This window comes from Carcharodon carcharias, chromosome 1 (genome assembly GCF_017639515.1).
Source record: "Carcharodon carcharias isolate sCarCar2 chromosome 1, sCarCar2.pri, whole genome shotgun sequence".
NCBI classification, from domain to species: domain Eukaryota; kingdom Metazoa; phylum Chordata; class Chondrichthyes; order Lamniformes; family Lamnidae; genus Carcharodon; species Carcharodon carcharias.
Window position 1 is genome coordinate 237,295,040 of NC_054467.1, and position 19,274 is coordinate 237,314,313.

General features: G+C 46.6%; 1 protein-coding gene across 3 annotated transcripts in view; it reads right to left on the reverse strand.

The window, feature by feature from the left end:
- Window positions 1–19,274, reverse strand: part of ptpra (protein tyrosine phosphatase receptor type A) — a 316,897-nt gene that overhangs the window by 203,721 nt on the left and 93,902 nt on the right. For all 3 annotated transcript variants that reach the window (XM_041187767.1, XM_041187775.1, XM_041187757.1), the window contains exon 3: window positions 129–205. In XM_041187767.1, coding sequence (XP_041043701.1) covers window positions 129–198 — 70 coding nt within the window. In that variant the 5' untranslated portion in view covers window positions 199–205. The remainder of the gene's footprint in view (window positions 1–128; window positions 206–19,274) is intronic.

The following is a 19,274-nucleotide window of genomic DNA, read 5'->3' on the forward strand; positions in this document are numbered from 1 at the left end:
TAAAATGTTTTATGATTGCAACTTTATTGCAGACTGAAGTAATTTAAGAAGTGGTTTCCAATTTGTTGATCAGAAACTGAACAATGTATGCTACTGTAACATGTCTGCACTAATTTTGCATTACCTACCTGTTGTGTTCTGTGCTTGGAGGCATGCTAAACAGCATAACAGCAGCAAGGACAAAAACCGGAAATCCATGATAATGCTGGAAATAAAAGTGAAAAGATATTTTTAATTATCTCTTGCAGCATAATTCTCACTAAAGAAAGCACAGCAAAATATAATACACATTTGTTCAAAGTTTGAGATATTTCTTAAAACTGAGAAAATGAAAAAATGTTAAATTACAAGAAACCAGATTTATTTGTTAAAATTACCCACCACTTAGTATAAGGCAATGAATTAATAAGGGGAGCTTCTTGACCAACAGTTTGCTTTAAGCATCTTACTGGAGTACAAAAATCAAAGCTGACACTCCAGTGATATAATAAGGGACATGCCATCTTTCGGATGAGATGTTAAACTGAGGCCCCATCTGTCTGTATAAAAGAAACAATGGCACTGTTTCAAAAAAGAGCAGGGGAGTTATCCCCAGTGTCCTGGCCAATATTTATTCCTCATTCAACACAAAAAAAACAGATTTTCTGGTTATCATCACATGGTTGTCTGTGCGAGTGTGCTGTGCCAGTTTCCTATATTACATTGGTGACTTGAGACTTTGACAGGAATGGGCAGAGGTGAAGTTGAGGCATTGGAGAGAGCACACAGACCTCCAAACAACTCACCTACCCCACCCTCCAAGCACCACCTGGCCCGCATGTCACAGAGTCTTTGAATTGCACACTGGACTCATCAGCCATCTCAGGACTGGAGTGGAAGCAAATCATCCTTAATCCCGAGTGACTGCCTAAGAATGTAATTCACTGTCTGCCAAAGGTGCTTAAAACCCCACTTCTTACATGTTACCAATAGCTGTTCATGTCAATATTTCTACATACTGGCAATTTTTTAAACAGTAATTAAACAGGGGAAATCAAACCTGGCTAAGTATACTAAAGAATTAGGGATGAGGTGGGAGTGCAGATCACACTGGGAGGATCTTCTACATTGAATATGGGACAGAGACATTTTCTAGAAAGATGGAAGCAGAATTCCTGCCCTTTTGTATTTAAGGCAGCGATGGTCCCTGGAGTGGGCCAGTGGATATCAACACCTGTCAACAGATAAAAGCAAAACAGACACAGTTTGCTGCTCCCCCACTTCTGCCTCAAATAACAAAAGGTTGAGGATGGAGGGGCGCAAAATAAAGCCACTGAACCACAATTCACAGATGATATTCAATGAGTGAAAAAACAATTTCAGCATTCTGCAAGTTTTTTTTTAAATAATTGTACACAACTCAACAGCAACAGGTTGTTTGGGAGAAGTTTGCTCCAAAATGCTGCCTTTAGAGCAGAGCAAGAAATCTAATAATATATGCCTCTAGCGCTCATTTTATGCCATTTACATTAATGTAACCACATCAGTTACAGTCAAGTATAACCACCAAAAAAGCCACACAGGAAATTCAGCTGTTGCGCTATAAAGGAACAAAATTATAATCCCCATTTTTCCTGTGCACAGCAGCCATTTTTTAGGGAGCTAGACTTTAGAAAAAATAGCCCTGGTATGAAGGATTTTGGAACCTAAATTGAAAATAAAAATGTCTACCTTTCTTTTCGCTTTGTATTCATAGTGAGAGTTTATAAGGATTATTACTCAAGAGGGCTGCATAAATATTGGAGAGAGGGAAATTATTCCAATTTCATTGACTTTGCTTCTAAATTCCACCCTTCTCTTGCCTTTGTGGGTCTATCTCTGATTCTTCCCTTTCTTTCCATTACTACTCCTCCATTTCAGGGAACAGGCTATCAATCAATATTCACCATAAACACACTGATTCCCACAGCTCCCCTGACCATACTGCCTCATCACCACCCCTGCTTTCTGTGAGCACTCTATTCCAATTTCCCAGATTCCTCACTGTTGTCCCTCCTATTTTGTGCACTTTTGCTCTAACACCTCCCCTCCTATAATAGGGTTCCTATTGTTCTCCCTTCCACCCCACCAGTCTCCTTATTCCACCACCAAACATAGCTTCCCCCCAACTTTCAGCATCCCAAAGGGACTGTTCCTTCTGCAATATCCTGGTCCACTACTCAGACACCCCCAACACTCCCTTTCCTACAGTACTTGTCCATGCCACTTCAGGAGATGCCCTTTTACCTGTTCCCTTCTCACCACCCAAGATCCCAGACGCACCTTCCAACTGTGAGACAACAATTTACTTGAATTTCTTTCAACGTTGGGCGGAGTTTTTCTAGATTTGCACTAAGTGCGGTAGCGGGCAGATAAAATGGAGTCCTATCCGCTGACGAAAATGGCAGGTTTTCACGTCACGTCGTCCCAAGCTTGCCTCATTATTTGTTCACTCCAGCGAAACACAGCTTTTCCATGGCAGGCAGGCTCTCATTCACCTGCCTGCCATTACCCTGCTGTTGCATCACGCCAGCCGCCATCTTTAAAAGGCAGCTGCCAGCCAAGCGCTCATCGCCACCAGCTCATCACCGCTGCCCAGGAGACATGGCCATCAAAGGAAAAAATATTGCAACCCCCGCTTCAACAACCGATCCCTTGAGCAACAACTGGATGCCGTGGAGGACCACTGAGATGTGCGGTAACCCCCGCACTGGCTGCAGGATGGGTAACAATGTCACCAAGCCAGCTTGGGAGGAGGTGGCAGTGGTGGTCAGCGCAAACGCCCTGCAGAGGAGGACAGCCACCCACTGCCGCTAAAGGATGAATGATCTCCTCCCTTCCACCAGGGTAAGTCACCCTTTTTATCACTCACAACTCTCACACTCACAAACTCATCACACATCCACAGGGCCCTCACTCACTGCCAATGCAAGGGACATCATTATTCACTCTTCCACATACACCATCACTGCCCTCAACCTGTCCATGGGACACTCACCACCCACACCGGCCAGGCATACTTATCATCTGGCCCAGCAGGCATTCTGATACACTCTCCCCATCTCTACCCATGCAGGATAAACCTGCACTCTACAGTAGGGAAAGGTCACAGACAGGTTGTGGGATGCCGGAGATCAAGGCTCTGACAGAGTTCGAAAACAGAGCTATCCAGCTGGCTGGCTATAACTGGGGCCAGTCCTGTGCTGACAGTGAGGTCAATGCTGCTCTATCAAGTGAGGATCCAGCAGTGCAACATTCATCGGACAACCATGCCGTGAGCGATGTGTCCTTTTTCACAGGCCACTACCATGCACTAATTATCTCCCCTTGCTTTCGCAGGTACATCTGCCAAACAGCCGACAAAGTCCATGACCCAGTGCCTCCAATGAAGCCCCGAAGAAACCTCTGGAGAGGAACCTGGAGGCACCTTCCCTGAAGTCCCGTCACAGCGCTCACCTCACCCTCCACCACGCTCACCCACAGCGCAGAGAGATATATCTCGGTGGGACCTAGCTTTAGAGTAGCCTCGGGATCACAACCTAATGAGCACATCGTGCTTTCTGATCCACAGCAGGCAGAGGCAAGGACTTCCCAGGTCCCCGACACTCAGAGGACTGCTGGAGGCCAGGACATCACTGAGTCGGAGTGAGATGACAAGCCTCAGGACTCAGTCATGTCACAGTTGCTGGAGCTGCAAAGGCAAGCTAGGGAACTTCAGGAAGGATGTCTGCTGCACTCCTCGGATTGCAAGGCATGATGGCGGAGTCCCTCCATCTTCAGGCTGAGTTGATAGCGGTGGCATTGCAACACTGCGAGATCAACATCAGCAGGATAGCGGGCACTATGGAGGCCTTGGTCCAGGTCGTCACTGCTGCACAGGCTGAACTCCATCGCTGATGCCATAGTTGACCTCCAACAGTGTGTACGCGAGAGGGGTGCTGGGAAGCTTGATCCCATTCCAGCTACCCCTTCCGCTCAGGAGGGTGAGCAGGTGCACACTCCGGGGCCATCCACAAGGTGACTCTGGGAGTGATTGGCCCACCCGAAACGCCTCTTCCTGTGACCTCCGCAGCTCCAGCTTCACAGGCTGAGGAGGGTGCCACTGCCATACAGCAGGACCCTGACAGCAGGCCGAGGCTCACCAAGTCTCAGCCCTCCAGAGGCAGCCCACCAAAATCATCATGGACAGGGTGCCACAATCAGCAAGCTGCCTTCACCTCTGCTGTGGATGTTCGGGGAGCAGCAAGACGTAGCAGCAGGGTTAGGGAAGTTAGGTAAAGTAGTTGCACAGCCTGGACACGGGTGTTGATTAGTTGTACATGCTGTTCACTATTGTCAATAAACCCCTAAGAATGTCTTCCTGCCTGTGGCTCCTTGTTCTGATGAGCTGTGTTCTTGTCACTCAGATGTGGAACCTTTATATACAAGACAAAAGGCAGGTGTCTCAGTCCAGGGCCTCTTCCCTGTGCTCTGTGCAGCCTTCAGATCACAGTGATGGTCCAGCCCCATACTCCCTGGAAACATTCCTGATGTCTGCACCTCAGTGGTGCTGGTCTTGCTGCCAGAATACAGTGGGTAGATGCTACAGAGTTCTCTCATACTCTCAGTGTGCTCTCAGCACCTTTAAGATGGGGCTGGCCCCCATCACACCAGCATCTGCGACCAGTGATGCTGTGCACCAGCTCCTGAAGGGCTGAGGTGTTGAAGGCAGACACAGCATCAGATACATCCAAAGTTTCATGGCTGCGTCTCTGAGATGGCCCTGATCATGAAGCGCAAGCGAGCTGCCCTCGGCTAGGCAAGAGTCAGATAATCTCAGAGGCTATGTGAAGATCTATGGAGTGTCCTCGCTGCGTGATGTCATCATCCTCTTGCAATCGAACACCTCCACTGCATCTCCATGACAGGAGCATTTTCACAAAGGATACTGGCGCTGGCATAAGCCAAACTAGAGTCAAACGTTCACAACTGCGATGAGAGGGTCTATGGGGGCACCTCACTGGATGTCGTCATCATCCTCCACAAGCTACGAGGGCCTCCCAAGTACACCTACCTCGTCTAGCCAGTGCGAGAGCCTCATCCCCGTCATCGTCACCATCGAGGACCCCCTCACCCTCATCCCCATCGGCATCCTCATCAGAGGAGACCTCCAGCTCCTCCTCAGCCAGCTCGTCTCCCTGTTAGAGTGCCAGGTTGTAAAGGGTGCAGCAGACGACAATGATGCATGACATCCTTTGCGGACTGTATTGCAGGGCTCCACCAGACCGGTCCAGGCACCAGAACTGCATCTTCAGCATCCCGATAGTCTGCTCCACCAAGTTGCGAGCTGCTGCATGAGCCTCATTATAGTATCGCTGCAGTCTGAGGCCACCGCAGGGGTGTCATCAGCCACAGCATCTGTGGGTAGCCCTTGTCCACCAGGGAGCCAACACAGCAGCCTCTGCGGACCCTGGAAGATTGCAGGGAAATGCAACTGACTCAGGATACGGGCGTCGTGCACACTCAGTGGAAATTCCCTGAAGGATGCGTTTCTGATGGTCGCATACCAGCTTGCTCAGTGAGTGCAGGCCCTTGCAGTTGATGAAGTCCACCGACTGTAGCAACAGAGACCTGAGCGCCACATGAGTGCAGTCAATCACACTCTGCACCTGTGGGAATCCTGAGATCAGGGCGAATTCAATGGTCCTTGCATCTTGGCTGTCCTCGCCACGAGAGAAATGGACAAAATTGTGTGCCTTGGAGAAGACGGCATCTATGACCTAATGGATACATTTGTGGGTGGCAGATTGTGAAATCCCACAGAGGTCACCTGTGGAGCCATGAAAGAAGCCAATGGTATAGCATTTGAGTACTTCAGTCACTTTCACAGCCACTAGCAGTGGATGCACTCCATGTGCCCTTGGCGCCAAATCCTGCAGTAAGTGGCAGATGTGAGCCACCAGGTCCCTAGGCATGCAGAGTCATCGGCGACACTGGTTCGGAGTCATCTGCAGGAATGGCAGGCGGCATCTGTAGATCCTGGGTGTCGCTAGGCGCCAACCATCCACAGCTCACTGTCACGTGTGTGGGAGCCCCTGCTGCCTCTTTCGTGAGGTTGCTGCTCCTGTCTTTGCGCAGCCAGGAGCCTCGGTCGCTCTCTCCTCAGTCTTCTACGGTCTCTGTAGGTCATCAGGCATTCAGCTAGACCACCAGGGTCCATGATCCTGGTGTGGTTCTCCTGCAGCATGAAAGAGAGACAGACATGGTTATCACGGTTGTACATACGCCCCATGTGACCGCCCCTTAACGCTTCCCGGAGAGTGCTGGTCACCCCTCAGATGGCCAGGGATTAGTACGCTGCATGACTGCCCTGTCAGCCTGTGACATGGGGAGAAAGGTCCCAAATCAGGATGCTGAGATTGCAAGGGGCTGTGAGCGCCTCCAGCAGTGATTGCAACATGGCCCGGATTGGTGAGGAGATTGTACATGTACAGTCCAAATGCTCCGTTGTCCAATAAAGTGGTGGTGGACTTGAAGTCAGTGTCGGTGTGGGGTGTGGGGTGGTTGATAAAGTTTGGAGCACTTGGTGGCCCTTTGGTGCCTGTGCCTTGCTTGCATGGGTGGGCAGGCTAGGAGCGACTGCACCTGATCTGTCTCAGTTGCAGAGGCACGGTCAGTTCATACAGGTGTCCCTTATGCGTGGCATTTCCCTCGCTTACCCTGATCCCCATCTCAATTGCCTATGCGCGGAATGCAGCACCAGGGCAGCACCTGAACCCCCCACCTCACCGACAACTGTCGCCTCCAAGACTGGCCAGCAACACACCCCGCCCCCCCCTACAGCAGTCGCCTCTGGGGTCAGGCATCAGTTGCCCCTGGCTCCCAAGGCCTGTAAACAACAGGTGAACTGCGGAGAACGCTGCTGCTCACTCACCTCAGTTTCCCCAAAGTGAAAGCCGCCAAGTGCATGTCATCTGCATGCAGTAGTGAAACACAGCAGCATGCTGTTCCACTGACGTGGCGGACTATACGACGGGGTTCCAAGACCCTGGCGGCATGGCCTTTCACTTGTATACTTATGTATTACAATTAGCTCCCCACCGACCAACAGCAGACTGAGCAGACAATCGCCAGCTGCCTTCACGCCGTCGTGAAGCAAGTCACACCATATTTTCTGTGCACGCCACCTATTACGCCCGCTACCAGTGGGCGCGGAAAATCCCGCCCTTAGTGTACTATTTTCACTGTTCAAAAGGTGGCTTCTGCCACATTGGGGGTGATAAAGTGCGTTCTATAGGTTGATGTGATATACCTAATGTGGGAGGAGAAAATTAGCTTTTGTGTGCTAGTTTGCATCTCATTTTCAACCCATGCTGCTGGCTTGCAGAAAAGGAGGCACAAATGTGCAAGTGTCTCCATGTCAGTTCACAGCCTCCCCGCTCACAAGACCACTGCTCTGACTCCTCATGATGACACAGAGAAACTGCGTCCCTTGTGACCCCAGGATAAAACTTCAGAGGAACTATGAGGAGGCTTGGCACCCTAATATGCAGCGTGCAGACCAACCAGCGGGTGGACACACTCTGGTGCTCGTGAACAAAACTCTCAGCTATGGGCGAATAGTTCCACAGCCTTGTGGATACCTCAGGAGAGTTGTTGAAGGCTAAGGGAGTAAATTCTGACAAAAAATCTGGCATGCAGCCCAAAGGTGAACAGATGTCTCAAAATGTTTTTATTCTTTTATGGGATGTGGGCATTGTTGGCTAGGCCAGCATTTATTGCCCATCCGTAATTGCCCTTGAGAAGGTGGTGGTGAGCTGCCTTCTTGAACCCCTGCAGTCCCTGCAGTGCAGGTACACCCAGAGTGCTGTTAGGGAGGGAATTCCAGGAACTTGACCCAGCAAAAGTGAAGCAGTGGTGTTATATTTCCAAGAGAAGAAGGTGAGTGGCTTCGAGGGGAACTTCCAGGTGGCGGTGTTCCCATCTGTCAGCTGCCCTTGTCCTGCGGGTTTGGAAGGTGCTGTTTAAGGTTGCATGGTGAGTTCTTGATCTTTGTAGATAGTACACACTGCTGCCACTGTTTGTCAGTGGTGGAGGGAGCAAATGTTTGTGGAAGGGGTGCCAATCAAGCAGGCTGCTTTGTTTGGATGCTATCAAGCTTCCTGAATGCTGTTGAAGCTGCACTCATCCAGATAATTGGGAAGGATTCCATCACACTCCTGACTTGTGCCTTGCAGACGGTGGACAGGCCAAAGCCTGTCAAAGGTGTCAGGAGGTAAATTACTTGCCACAGGATTCCTAGGCTCTGACCTATTCTTGTAGCTACAGTATTTATATGGCTAGTCGAGTTCAGTTTCTGGTCAATGGTAACATCCAGGATGTTAATAATGGGGGATTCAGCAATGTTAATGCCACTGAATGTCAAGGGCCGATGGTTAGATTATCTCTTGTTGGAAATGGTCATTGCCTGGCACTTGTGTGATGCGAATGTTACTAGCCACGCATCAGCCCAAGCCTGGATATTGCCCAGGTCACGTTGCATGTGGACATGGACTGCTTCAGTGTCTGAGGAGTTGTGAATGGGGCTGAACATTGTGCAAGCATCAGCAAACATCCCCACTTTTCACCTTAAGATGAAAAGAAGGTCATTGATGAAACAGCTGAAGATGGTTGGGCTTAGGATACTACCCTGCCGTGATGTCCTCAAACTGAGATGATTGACCTCCAACAACCACGAGCATCTCACTTTGTGCGAGATATGATTCCAACAAGCAGAGATTTTTCCCCACAATTGCCATTAACTCCAGTATTGCTGGGGCTCCTTGATGCCACACTCGGTCAAATGCTGCCTTGATGTCAAGGGCAGTCCTCTCACCTCACTAAGATGAAAGCAAATCACTGCAGATGCTGGAAATCTGAAATTAAAACAAAAATATGCTGGAAAAACTCAGCAGGTCTAGCAGTATCTGTGAAGAGAGAAACAGAGTTAATGTCTGAGTCTGTATGACTCTTTTTCAGGGCTAAAGAGAAGCAGAAATGTGATGGATTTTATATTGTTTAAGAGGAGGTGGAGCAAGATAGGTGTTCAGGGATAGGTGGCAACTAAGGAGAGACTGACAAAGATGCCATAGATGCAGACAAAGGGAGTGTTAACAGTAATGGTAAAGGCTAAAGAAGGTGCTGATAGTGGCATAAAGTTAAGAGCAGAATGCGTTACCAGACCCACAGCAATGTGGTTGACTCTTAAAGGCCCTCTGAACTAGGGCAATTAGGCATGGGTAATAAATGCTGGCCTAACCAGTGGCACCCACATCCCATGAACAAATAAAAAAAAAAACAAGACGTTGTCAACTCTTCGATTGGCAAGCGGAACATCAGGGCCATGTGTACAGCACTGAAAGACTGATATGCAAGGTAGCTGTGATCAACATGTACAATATTACACTCTCAGAATATGGAAAGCAAGAGCGAAAAAACGCTGATTGGTTCAAGGCTAACATCAATGTGAAGGAACCCGTCAGTGAAGCCAAGTGATCTGTTCTCCTTAATTACAAAGTTTGGAGATCAAATTTACAAATATTTCTGGAAAGTGCATCTGCTGATAGTAAAACTAACTATTTTGTTTGAGACTGAAAGAGTGCTACATGTGGTCAGAGACCAGTGGTTTTCTCCAAATACATTTTACTGCCTGGCTATGTACATCAATCCAGAACAGATCATTTAAACCTAAAGCTCATTCGAAAAAAGTCAGAATGCAATGAAATCAGAACAAAGGAAATTTTCACATTCAAACTTTGGAAATGGTAGAAAAGAATGGCACAAATCTGATCCCAAATCTGTCGAAATCTGAGTTACAAAAGAAATAGACTGACAAGGTTCTCCATCCTTGCAAGGGCACAGCTAATAAGAGAATTAAAGATATTAATTTTCATTGATACGGTTAATCTGGAATACTCCTTCCTCCAGGTATGCCAGGATACTAAAACAAGAGACACAAATTAAAACTGAAGAAAAGGAAATTTCATGACAAATTGGAATGGTCTTCTGGATATTCAATACACAGTACTGGCAGGAACCTACGATTTAATTGAAGAAATAGATGCATGCTGTGATATGAGGAGCAATTTTTTTTTTAATTTCGATGGATGAGCAGAAGTTGGCAGAATGACAGCTCACATTTATCCATGTTACACAGTACAACTTGGCAGTTTCTACACTTGGCACTAACATGCAGCTCGCACCATTTATATGGCAGGGCACCAAAATCTGGAACTGGACTGATAGCCAATCCTCCCTTCCATTATTGTACAGGTTGTACTCCAGCATGAATAACTTACCCCAAGAAATTTACCAGTCTGCATGCTTTGGACTACTCAAAGCAAGAATTGAATTTTGTCTACAATCTATTGAACTATAATATTGCATCATGAGACAAGGAAGCTGCCAAAAGTAATAAATAAAGCCAAGTCTTCAAGAATCCTGAATGCAGGGACAGCGTTTGATTTCAGCCCACATGCTGTGGTGCTGAGACACGCTGTTTGGACTCTGTAGCAGTTTGACTTAGAATCCAATTCAGAACTGATGCAAGTGGACAAAGGATAAAAGCATAATATATAAAAATGTCACCCATTCTTCATTTTGAGTAACATAAAAATTCACCTCAAATGTACTTATCGAGACAGAAGATAAAAAGTAAAAACTATTGCTGGAACATTAACCCCAAGGTCTGCCATTTTTGGAGCAGTTCCGTCCTTGCATCACCGAGAAATTAGTTTGTGCCAGGTCTAACAGTATTTGAAGTGACAGATTATAAGCAAGTTGAGAAAGAAAAGTCTTGATGCACAAGATGGTTGGAATGTGAATTCCTCGCAACAAAATACTATTGAAGCAGAGTCCATTTTTTTTTATAATGGAAATTAAATAGCTGCTTGAAAAATAATGAAGGGAATATTGAGAACAGTAAGGAGAATGAAGTCAGGCTAGAGAGTTAAAGTAACACAGCAGACTTGAGAGTAGGGTCTGTTTCTCTGCTTCAACATTCTATAATTCCCACAAGCAAGGTGGTTTCTCAATTCATTTTTCCAATATGCTGTATAGATATAAAATCATGTGGAACCAGACAACAGGTTCCTTTACGTGGCTTTCAGACTTGTGTTGTTTCAGTTCATATAAGCAGTATCTTTGAGTAGCTGCCAATATTGAAGACAACTAAAATCCAGGTCTTGGAAAGCAGAACTGCAAATCAATAAAAACCTGAGTCTACAATTCTGTCGCCAGATTAAAAAAATCAGTTAGTAATACAAATTCATTTCCATTAGTTTGATTTCCAGAGTTAGTAATGCAAATGGTCTCCCAGTCTGAGCTAAAGTGGCTATAAACCCCAGTAAACAAAAAAAATTCAAAGCCATAATCTTTTTGTAGCTATAATACCACCTTTACAACTTTAATATACAGAGACAAAGAGAGAGAATTTAGCTGTTCCAGTTAAAGTAACCAGTTTTCCCCTATGACTCACTTTCCCCTTGGTCACAGCCCATCTAAGGTGAACAGACTCTTGCAGTACTAAGCACTGCAAGATTCCACCGCTACTTTAAAATCAAAATTAATTTTTTTATGACTGCTGGTTTTGGATATCTTCCCCAAGTGTCTGATCTAATGAAAAAGACAAGTGTTCAAAACCTTAGATCAGGAGCTGCCAGGCTCTTGCCAGAGTTAGACTCATGGACTAGACACCTAACTAGAACTAACAGAATAGAATATGAAATATGTAAAAAAAAGTAATGAAAATAAGCAGTAGATAGGCTTACAAAAATAGCTTAATTTAGCATATTACAGCTTTTTTATTGCAGTACAGCTGTCTGAAACAGCAATACTTCAATACAAACCTACATTAATACAAACAGATTTCAGGTCTTCCTGTAAATATCTGACTGGGCCATTTGGTCCATGTCATCTTCCAGAAAGCTGACTGATTAAAGCCAATTCATGGAATGGTACAGCACAGGGGGAGGCGATTTTGGCCCATCATGCCAATGCCAACTCATTCAATCTGCTTCACCATCATTTCAGACAGTGTATTCTTGATCGCTGTGTGAAAAAAAACTTCTCCGGTTCTCTCAGCAATCATCTTAAATCTGTCTCGTCTGGCAATTTAACTGGGCTATGGGAATCATGACTACATATAGGGCAATGTCTTATTAAAAAAAAATTTCAAATAATGCTACAAACTTACATTTCATCTTCAGCTTCTGCCTGAACTTCATGGACTTAGGGCCACATTATGTTGGTTGTCATGCTCTCCAAAACATCAAACTCTGTTTCAGTTACCTCTTTCACTGACTGAAGACAAAAATTCAAGTGTCTTTGCTTTCCACTCACCGTGGCCACCTGACTACCTCCCTCCAAAGTATGGCTTTCTGCTTGCTCTTTAACCTTTGTACACTCTCCTATCCAGGTAGGTCTGCCAACAATGCTCCATGTTTCCAACTAATTAATGTTTTCAATTATTCGATAATTGCTGGCAAGGCCATCATATATTGCCCAACTCAAATTAACCTTGAGAAAATGGTGGTCAGCCATGTTCTTTCATCACTGTAGCCCCGGTGGTATAGGTTATCCCATATCACAGCTTAACAGTTCCAGGATTTTGACACAGTGATGAAGGAATGGCAATATAATTCCAAGTCAGGATGGTGTGTGACTTGGAGAGGAACTTGCAGGTGGTGGTATTCTCATTCACCAGTTGCTCTTGTTCTTCTTTGGTGCTACAGGTCTTGGGTTTAGTGGGTGCTTTAAAAGAAGGCTCCACTAGTTGCAATGCATCTTGCACATGGTACAAACTGTAGTCACAGTGGTGGAAGAGTAAGTGCTTAATGTAGTCAATATGCAGAGGGTCCAACAAGAAACAGTGCATTGCAGGACCTAATTCTAGGGAATGAAGCCTGACAGGTGACTGAGGTAGTGGTGAGCGAGCATTTTAGAGATAATGACCACAACATGGTACAGTTTAAGTTTGTTATGGACAAAGAAATTGACAAGTTGCAAAAAAATGTTTTGGATTGGGGGAGAGTGGATTTTAGTAAAATAAGGCAGGATCTAGCCAAGGTAGACTGGGAACAGTTACTTGTGGGGAAATGTACAGAGGAACAGTGGGGGGTGTTCAAAAAGGAAATGGGGAGGGTACAGGCTCAACATGTTCCCTCTAGGGTGATAGGAAGGAGTAAAAAGCCCAGAGAACCATGGATGACCAGAGATATTCAGGTTACAATGAGAAGGAAAAGAGAGGCTTTTAGCAGGTACAGAGGAAGCAAATCAGCAGAGGCATTAGTGGAGTACAAACAGTGCAGGGTGGAGCTTAAGAAAGCAATTACAAGAGCAATGAGGGGATATGAGAAAGCTCTGGCTGGTAAAAGTCGGGAAAATCCCAAGATATTCTACAAGTATATCAATGGGAAGAAGATATCCAGGGAAAGAGTAGGGCCCATAAGGGACCAAGGGGACAATCTATGGGTGGAGCCAGAGGACATCGCTAGAGTGTTGAATGAATACTTCACGTCCGTCTTCACCCAAGAGAATGAGGATGAAGGTATCGAACTCAGGGAGAGAGACTGAGAGGTTCTTGACCAAATTGATATAAGGAGTGACAAGGTACTGGAGGTGTTGGCAGGCTTAAAAGTGGACAAATCTCCAGGTCCAGGTGATTTGTGTCCCAGACTACTGAGGGAGACAAGGGAGGAGATCGCAGGGGCTCTGACCCGAATTTTTAATTCCTCTCTGGCCACGGGGGGGAGATGTCAGAAGGCTGGAGAACAGCTAATGTGGTTCCGCTATTTAAGAAGGGCTGTAGACAGAAGCCAGGGAGTAACAGGCCAGTGTGTCTCACATCAGTGGTAGGGAAACTATTGGAGAAAGTTCTGAAGGAGAGAATCGCTATCCACTTGGAGAGGCAAGGTCTGATCAGGGATAGTCAGCATAGCTTTGTCAGAGGGAGGTCATGCCTAACAAATTTGATTAAATTTTTTGAGGAGGTGACCAGGTGTGGATGAGGGTAGTGTAGTTGATGAAGTTTATATGGATTTAAGCAAAACATTTGACCAGGTCCCACATGGGAGACTTATAAAGAAGGCAAATACACATGGGATACAGGGTAATTTGATAAGGTGGATTCAAAATTGGCTTAGCTGTAGGGGTCAGAGGGTGATGACAAAAGGATGCTTTAGTGATTGGAAGCCCGTGTCCAGTGGCGTACCACAGGAATCTGTGCTGGGTCCCCTATTATTTGTCATTTATATAAACGACATAGATGACTATGTGGGGGTTAGGATTAGTAAGTCTGCGGATGACACAAAGATTGGCTGGGTGGTTAACAGTGAGGTTGAGTGTCTTGGGCTACAGGAAGAAATGGATGGGATGGTCGAATGGGCAGATAAGTGGCAGATGGAATTTAACCCTGAACAGTGTGAGGTGATACACTTTGGAAGGAGTAATTTGACAAGGAAATATTCAATGAACGGCATGGCACTAGGAAGTTCTAAGGAACAAAGGGACCTTGGCTTTTGTGTCCATAGATCTCTGAAGGCGGAGGGGCACTTTAGTGGGGTGGTGAAAAAGGCATATGGGACGCTTGCCTTTATCAAACGAGGAATAGGTCACAAAACTAGGGAGGTCATGTTGGAGTTGTATAGAACCTTGGTGAGGCCACAGCTGGATTACTGTGTGCAGTTCTGGTCGCCACATTATATATATCATCATCTGTACCATTGGGACAGTCTCCACCTGAACCGATCTGGGACCAATGTTCTAGCAAAAAGGGTAAATAGGGTGGTCAACAGGACTTTAAACTAGAAAGTGGGGAGGGGGGAGGGAAGGGTAAAACTCCAAGAAGTATGACTAATGGGAAACAAGGCAGCAGGTTAGCGTGTGGAGGGAGTGGGGGGGGCGGTGGGGGGTGGATTCAACTTCATGGAAAATTATGAAAAAAACTGAAAAGAAAGAAGAGCCCAGGAGAGGCTACTAAAGTCTCCAGAACACAAAATAGGATAGAGAGTGTTTAGAAAGGGCTAGGAATCTAACTCCAAGCACATCAGATAAAGGAATGACAAAGAGAAAGGGGACGGAAAATACAGGACTGAAGGTGTTGCATCTGAATGCACACAGTATACGAAATAAGGTAAATGAGCTTGTGGCGCAGATTGAAATTGGCAGGTGTGATGTGGTCATTATGGAGACCTGGCTGCAAGGGGATCAGGACTGGGAGCTAAATATCCAAGGATATACATCCTAACGAAAAGATAGGCAGGTTGGCAGAGGGGAAGGTGTTGCTTTGTTAGTAAGAAATGAAATTATATCAATAGCAAAAAATGATGTAAGGTCAGATGATGTAGAATCTGTGTGGGTAGAGTTGAGGAACCGTAAAGGTAAAAAAACCATAATGGGAGTTATGTACAGTAGTCAGGATGTGGGGCACAAGATACATCAGGAGATAGAAAAGATGTGTAAGAAAGGAAAGGTTACAGTGATCACAAAAACAAAAACAAAAACAGAATTACCTGGAAAAACTCAGCAGGTCTGGCAGCATCGGCAGAGAAGAAAAGAGTTGACGTTTCGAGTCCTCATGACCCTTCGACAGAACTTGAGTTCGAGTCCAAGAAAGAGTTGAAATATAAGCTGGTTTAAGGTGTGTGTGTGTGGGGGGCAGAGAGAGAGAGAGAGCAGTGGGGGTGTGGTTGTAGGGACAAACAAGTAGTGATAGAAGCAGATCATCAAAAGATGTCAACAACAATAGCACAAAAGAACACATAAGTGTTAAAGTTAAAGTTGGTGATATTATCTAAACGAATGTGCTAATTAAGAATGGAAGGTAGGGCACTCAAGGTATAGCTATAGTGGGGGTGGGAAGAGCATAAAAGATGTAAAAAAATGTAAAAAAAAAAAAAAAAATTTTTTTTATAATGGAAATAGGTGGGAAAAGGAAAATCTATATAATTTATTGGAAAAAAAAGAAAAGGAAGGGGGAAACAGAAAGGGGGTGGGGATGGGGGAGGAAGCTCACGACCTAAAGTGGTTGAATTCAATATTCAGTCCGAATGGCTGTAAAGTGCCTAGTCGGAAGATGAGGTGTTGTTCCTCCAGTTTGCGTTGGGCTTCACTGGAACAATGCAGCAAGCCAAGGACAGACATGTGGGCAAGAGAGCAGGGTGGAGTGTTGAAATGGCAAGCGACAGTGAGGTTTGGGTCATTCTTGCAGACAGACCGCAGGTGTTCTGCAAAGCGGTCGCCCAGTTTACGTTTGGTCTCTCCAATGTAGAGGAGACCACATTGGGAGCAACGAATGCAGTAGACTAAGTTGGGGGAAATGCAAGTGAAATGCTGCTTCACTTGAAAGGAGTGTTTGGGTCCTTGGACGGTGAGGAGAGAGGAAGTGAAGGGGCAGGTGTTGCATCTTTTGCGTGGGCATGGGGTGGTGCCATAGGAGGGGGTTGAGGAGTAGGGGGTGATGGAGGAGTGGACCAGGGTGTCCCGGAGGGAGCGATCCCTACGGAATGCCGATAGTGGGGGTGAAGGGAAGATGTGTTTGGTGGTGGCATCATGCTGGAGTTGGCAGAAATGGCGAAGGATGATCCTTTGAAGCGGAGGCTGGTGGGGTGATAAGTGAGGACAAGGGGGACCCTATCATGTTTCTGGGAGGGAGGAGAAGGCGTGAGGGCGGATGCGCAGGAGATGGGCCGGTCACGGTTGAGGGCCCTGTCAACAACCGTGGGTGCAAAACCTCGGTTAAGGAAGAAGGAGGACATGTCAGAGGAACTGTTTTTGAAGGTAGCATCATCGGAACAGATGCGACGGAGGCGAAGGAACTGAGAGAATGGGATGGAGTCCTTACAGGAAGCGGGGTGTGAGGAGCTGTAGTCGAGATAGCTGTGGGAGTCGGTGGGTTTGTAATGGATATTGGTGGACAGTCTATCACCAGAGATTGAGACAGAGAGATCAAGGAAGGGAAGGGAAGTGTCAGAGATGGACCACATGAAAATGATGGAGGGGTGGAGATTGGAAGCAAAATTAATAAATTTTTCCAAGTCCCGACGAGAGCATGAAGCAGCACCGAAGTAATCATCGATGTACCGGAGAAAGAGTTGTGGAAGGGGGCCGGAGTAGGACTGGAACAAGGAATGTTCCACATACCCCATAAAGAGACAGGCATAGCTGGGGCCCATGCGGGTACCCATAGCCACACCTTTTATTTGGAGGAAGTGAGAGGAGTTGAAGGAGAAATTGTTCAGCGTGAGAACAAGTTCAGCCAGACGGAGGAGAGTAGTGGTGGATGGGGATTGTTCGGGCCTCTGTTCGAGGAAGAAGCTAAGGGCCCTCAGACCATCCTGGTGGGGGATGGAGGTGTAGAGGGATTGGACGTCCATGGTGAAGAGGAAGCGGTTGGGGCCAGGGAACTGGAAATTGTTGATGTGACGTAAGGTGTCAGAGGAATCACGGATGTAGGTGGGAAGGGACTGGACAAGGGAAGAGAGAAGGGAGTCAAGATAACGAGAAATGAGTTCTGTGGGGCAGGAGCAAGCTGAGACGATCGGTCTACCGGGGCAGTTCTGTTTGTGGATTTTGGGTAGGAGATAGAAGCAGGCCATCCGAGGTTGGGCGACTATCAGGTTGGAAGCTGTGGGAGGGAGATCCCCAGAGGAGATGAGGTCAGTGACAGTCCTGGAAACAATGGCTTGACGTTCAGTGGTGGGGTCATGGTCCAGGGAGAGGAAGGAGGAAGTGTCTGCGAGTTGACGCTCAGCCTCTGAGAGGTAGAGGTCAGTGCGCCAGACAACAACAGCACCACCCTTGTCAGCAGGTTTGATGACAATGTCAGGGTAGGACCTGAGAGAATGGAGTGCAGTAAGTTCAGAGAGAGACAGGTTAGAATGGGTGAGAGGAGCAGAGAAATTGAGACGACTAATGTCGCGCCGACAGTTCTCAATGAAAAGATCAAGAGAAGATAAGAATCCAGAGGGAGGGGTCCAGGTGGAGGGAGAATATTGGAGATGGGTAAAAGGATCCAGTAAACTGGGAGAGGACTCCTGCCCAAAGAAGTGAGCCCGGAGACGAAGACGGCGGAAGAAGAGTTCAGCATCATGCCGAGCCAGAAATTCATTGAGGTGAGGGCGTAAGGGTATGAAACTAAGTCCTTTGCTGAGCACTGAACGTTCAGCATCGGAGAGGGGAAGGTCAGGGGGTATAGTGAATAAACGGCTGGGGCTGGGATTGGAAGATGGGGTGGGGACGGAGGGACAGGCCGGGGTGGAGGGTCCTAGATGGGTGTTGGTGTCGATGAGTTGTTAGAGCTTGCGTTCCTTAGCACTTGAGAGAAAGAGAAAAAGTTTCTTGTTGAGGCGTTGGATGAGCCGAAGGATAAAATGAAACTGGGGGCACGCGCAGCTTTGAAAAAGGGTACGGCGGTGCTGCTGGAGGGAGAGGTCGAGTGTGTTCATATGGCGGCGCATGGCACTGAGTGTGGATTTCAGAATGTGACGGGAACAGCAGTCCGAGAAACGTTTTATGTCCCGGAGATACCTGTAATCCTGGGTGGGTTCGAAACATGAGGGGTGGAATTTCAGTTGAAATCCACGTGGGGTAAGTCGGAGATGGAGACAGTCACTGAGAAAGGAGATGTGGCTGTGAAAGCGGGTTTTAGTAAACACCTTGTCAAACACCAGGAGGGAAATGGAAAGCAAGGAAGGTGAGCAGGGCAAAAGAGAAGAACGGAAATCTTGTCACAGAAAAGAACAGAACTTCTTCAAAGAGGTAGGCATTTCTTGAAGAGCAGTGGCAGTCAATTAAACACAGAGATAAAAACAAAAAAACTGCGGATGCTGGAAATCCAAAAACAAAAACAGAATTACCTGGAAAAACTCAGCAGGTCTGGCAGCATCGGCAGAGAAGAAAAGAGTTGACGTTTCGAGTCCTCATGACCCTTCGACAGAACTTGAGTTCGAGTCCAAGAAAGAGTTGAAATATAAGCTGGTTTAAGGTGTGTGTGTGGGGGGGCAGAGAGAGAGAGAAAGAGAGAGGTGGAGGGGGGGTGTGGTTGTAGGGACAAACAAGCAGTGATAGAAGCAGATCATCAAAAGATGTCAACAACAATAGTACAAAAGAACACATAGGTGTTAAAGTTAAAGTTGGTGATATTATCTAAACGAATGTGCTAATTAAGAATGGATGGTAGGGCACTCAAGGTATAGCTCTAGTGGGGGTGGGGAGAGCATAAAAGATGTAAAAAAATGTAA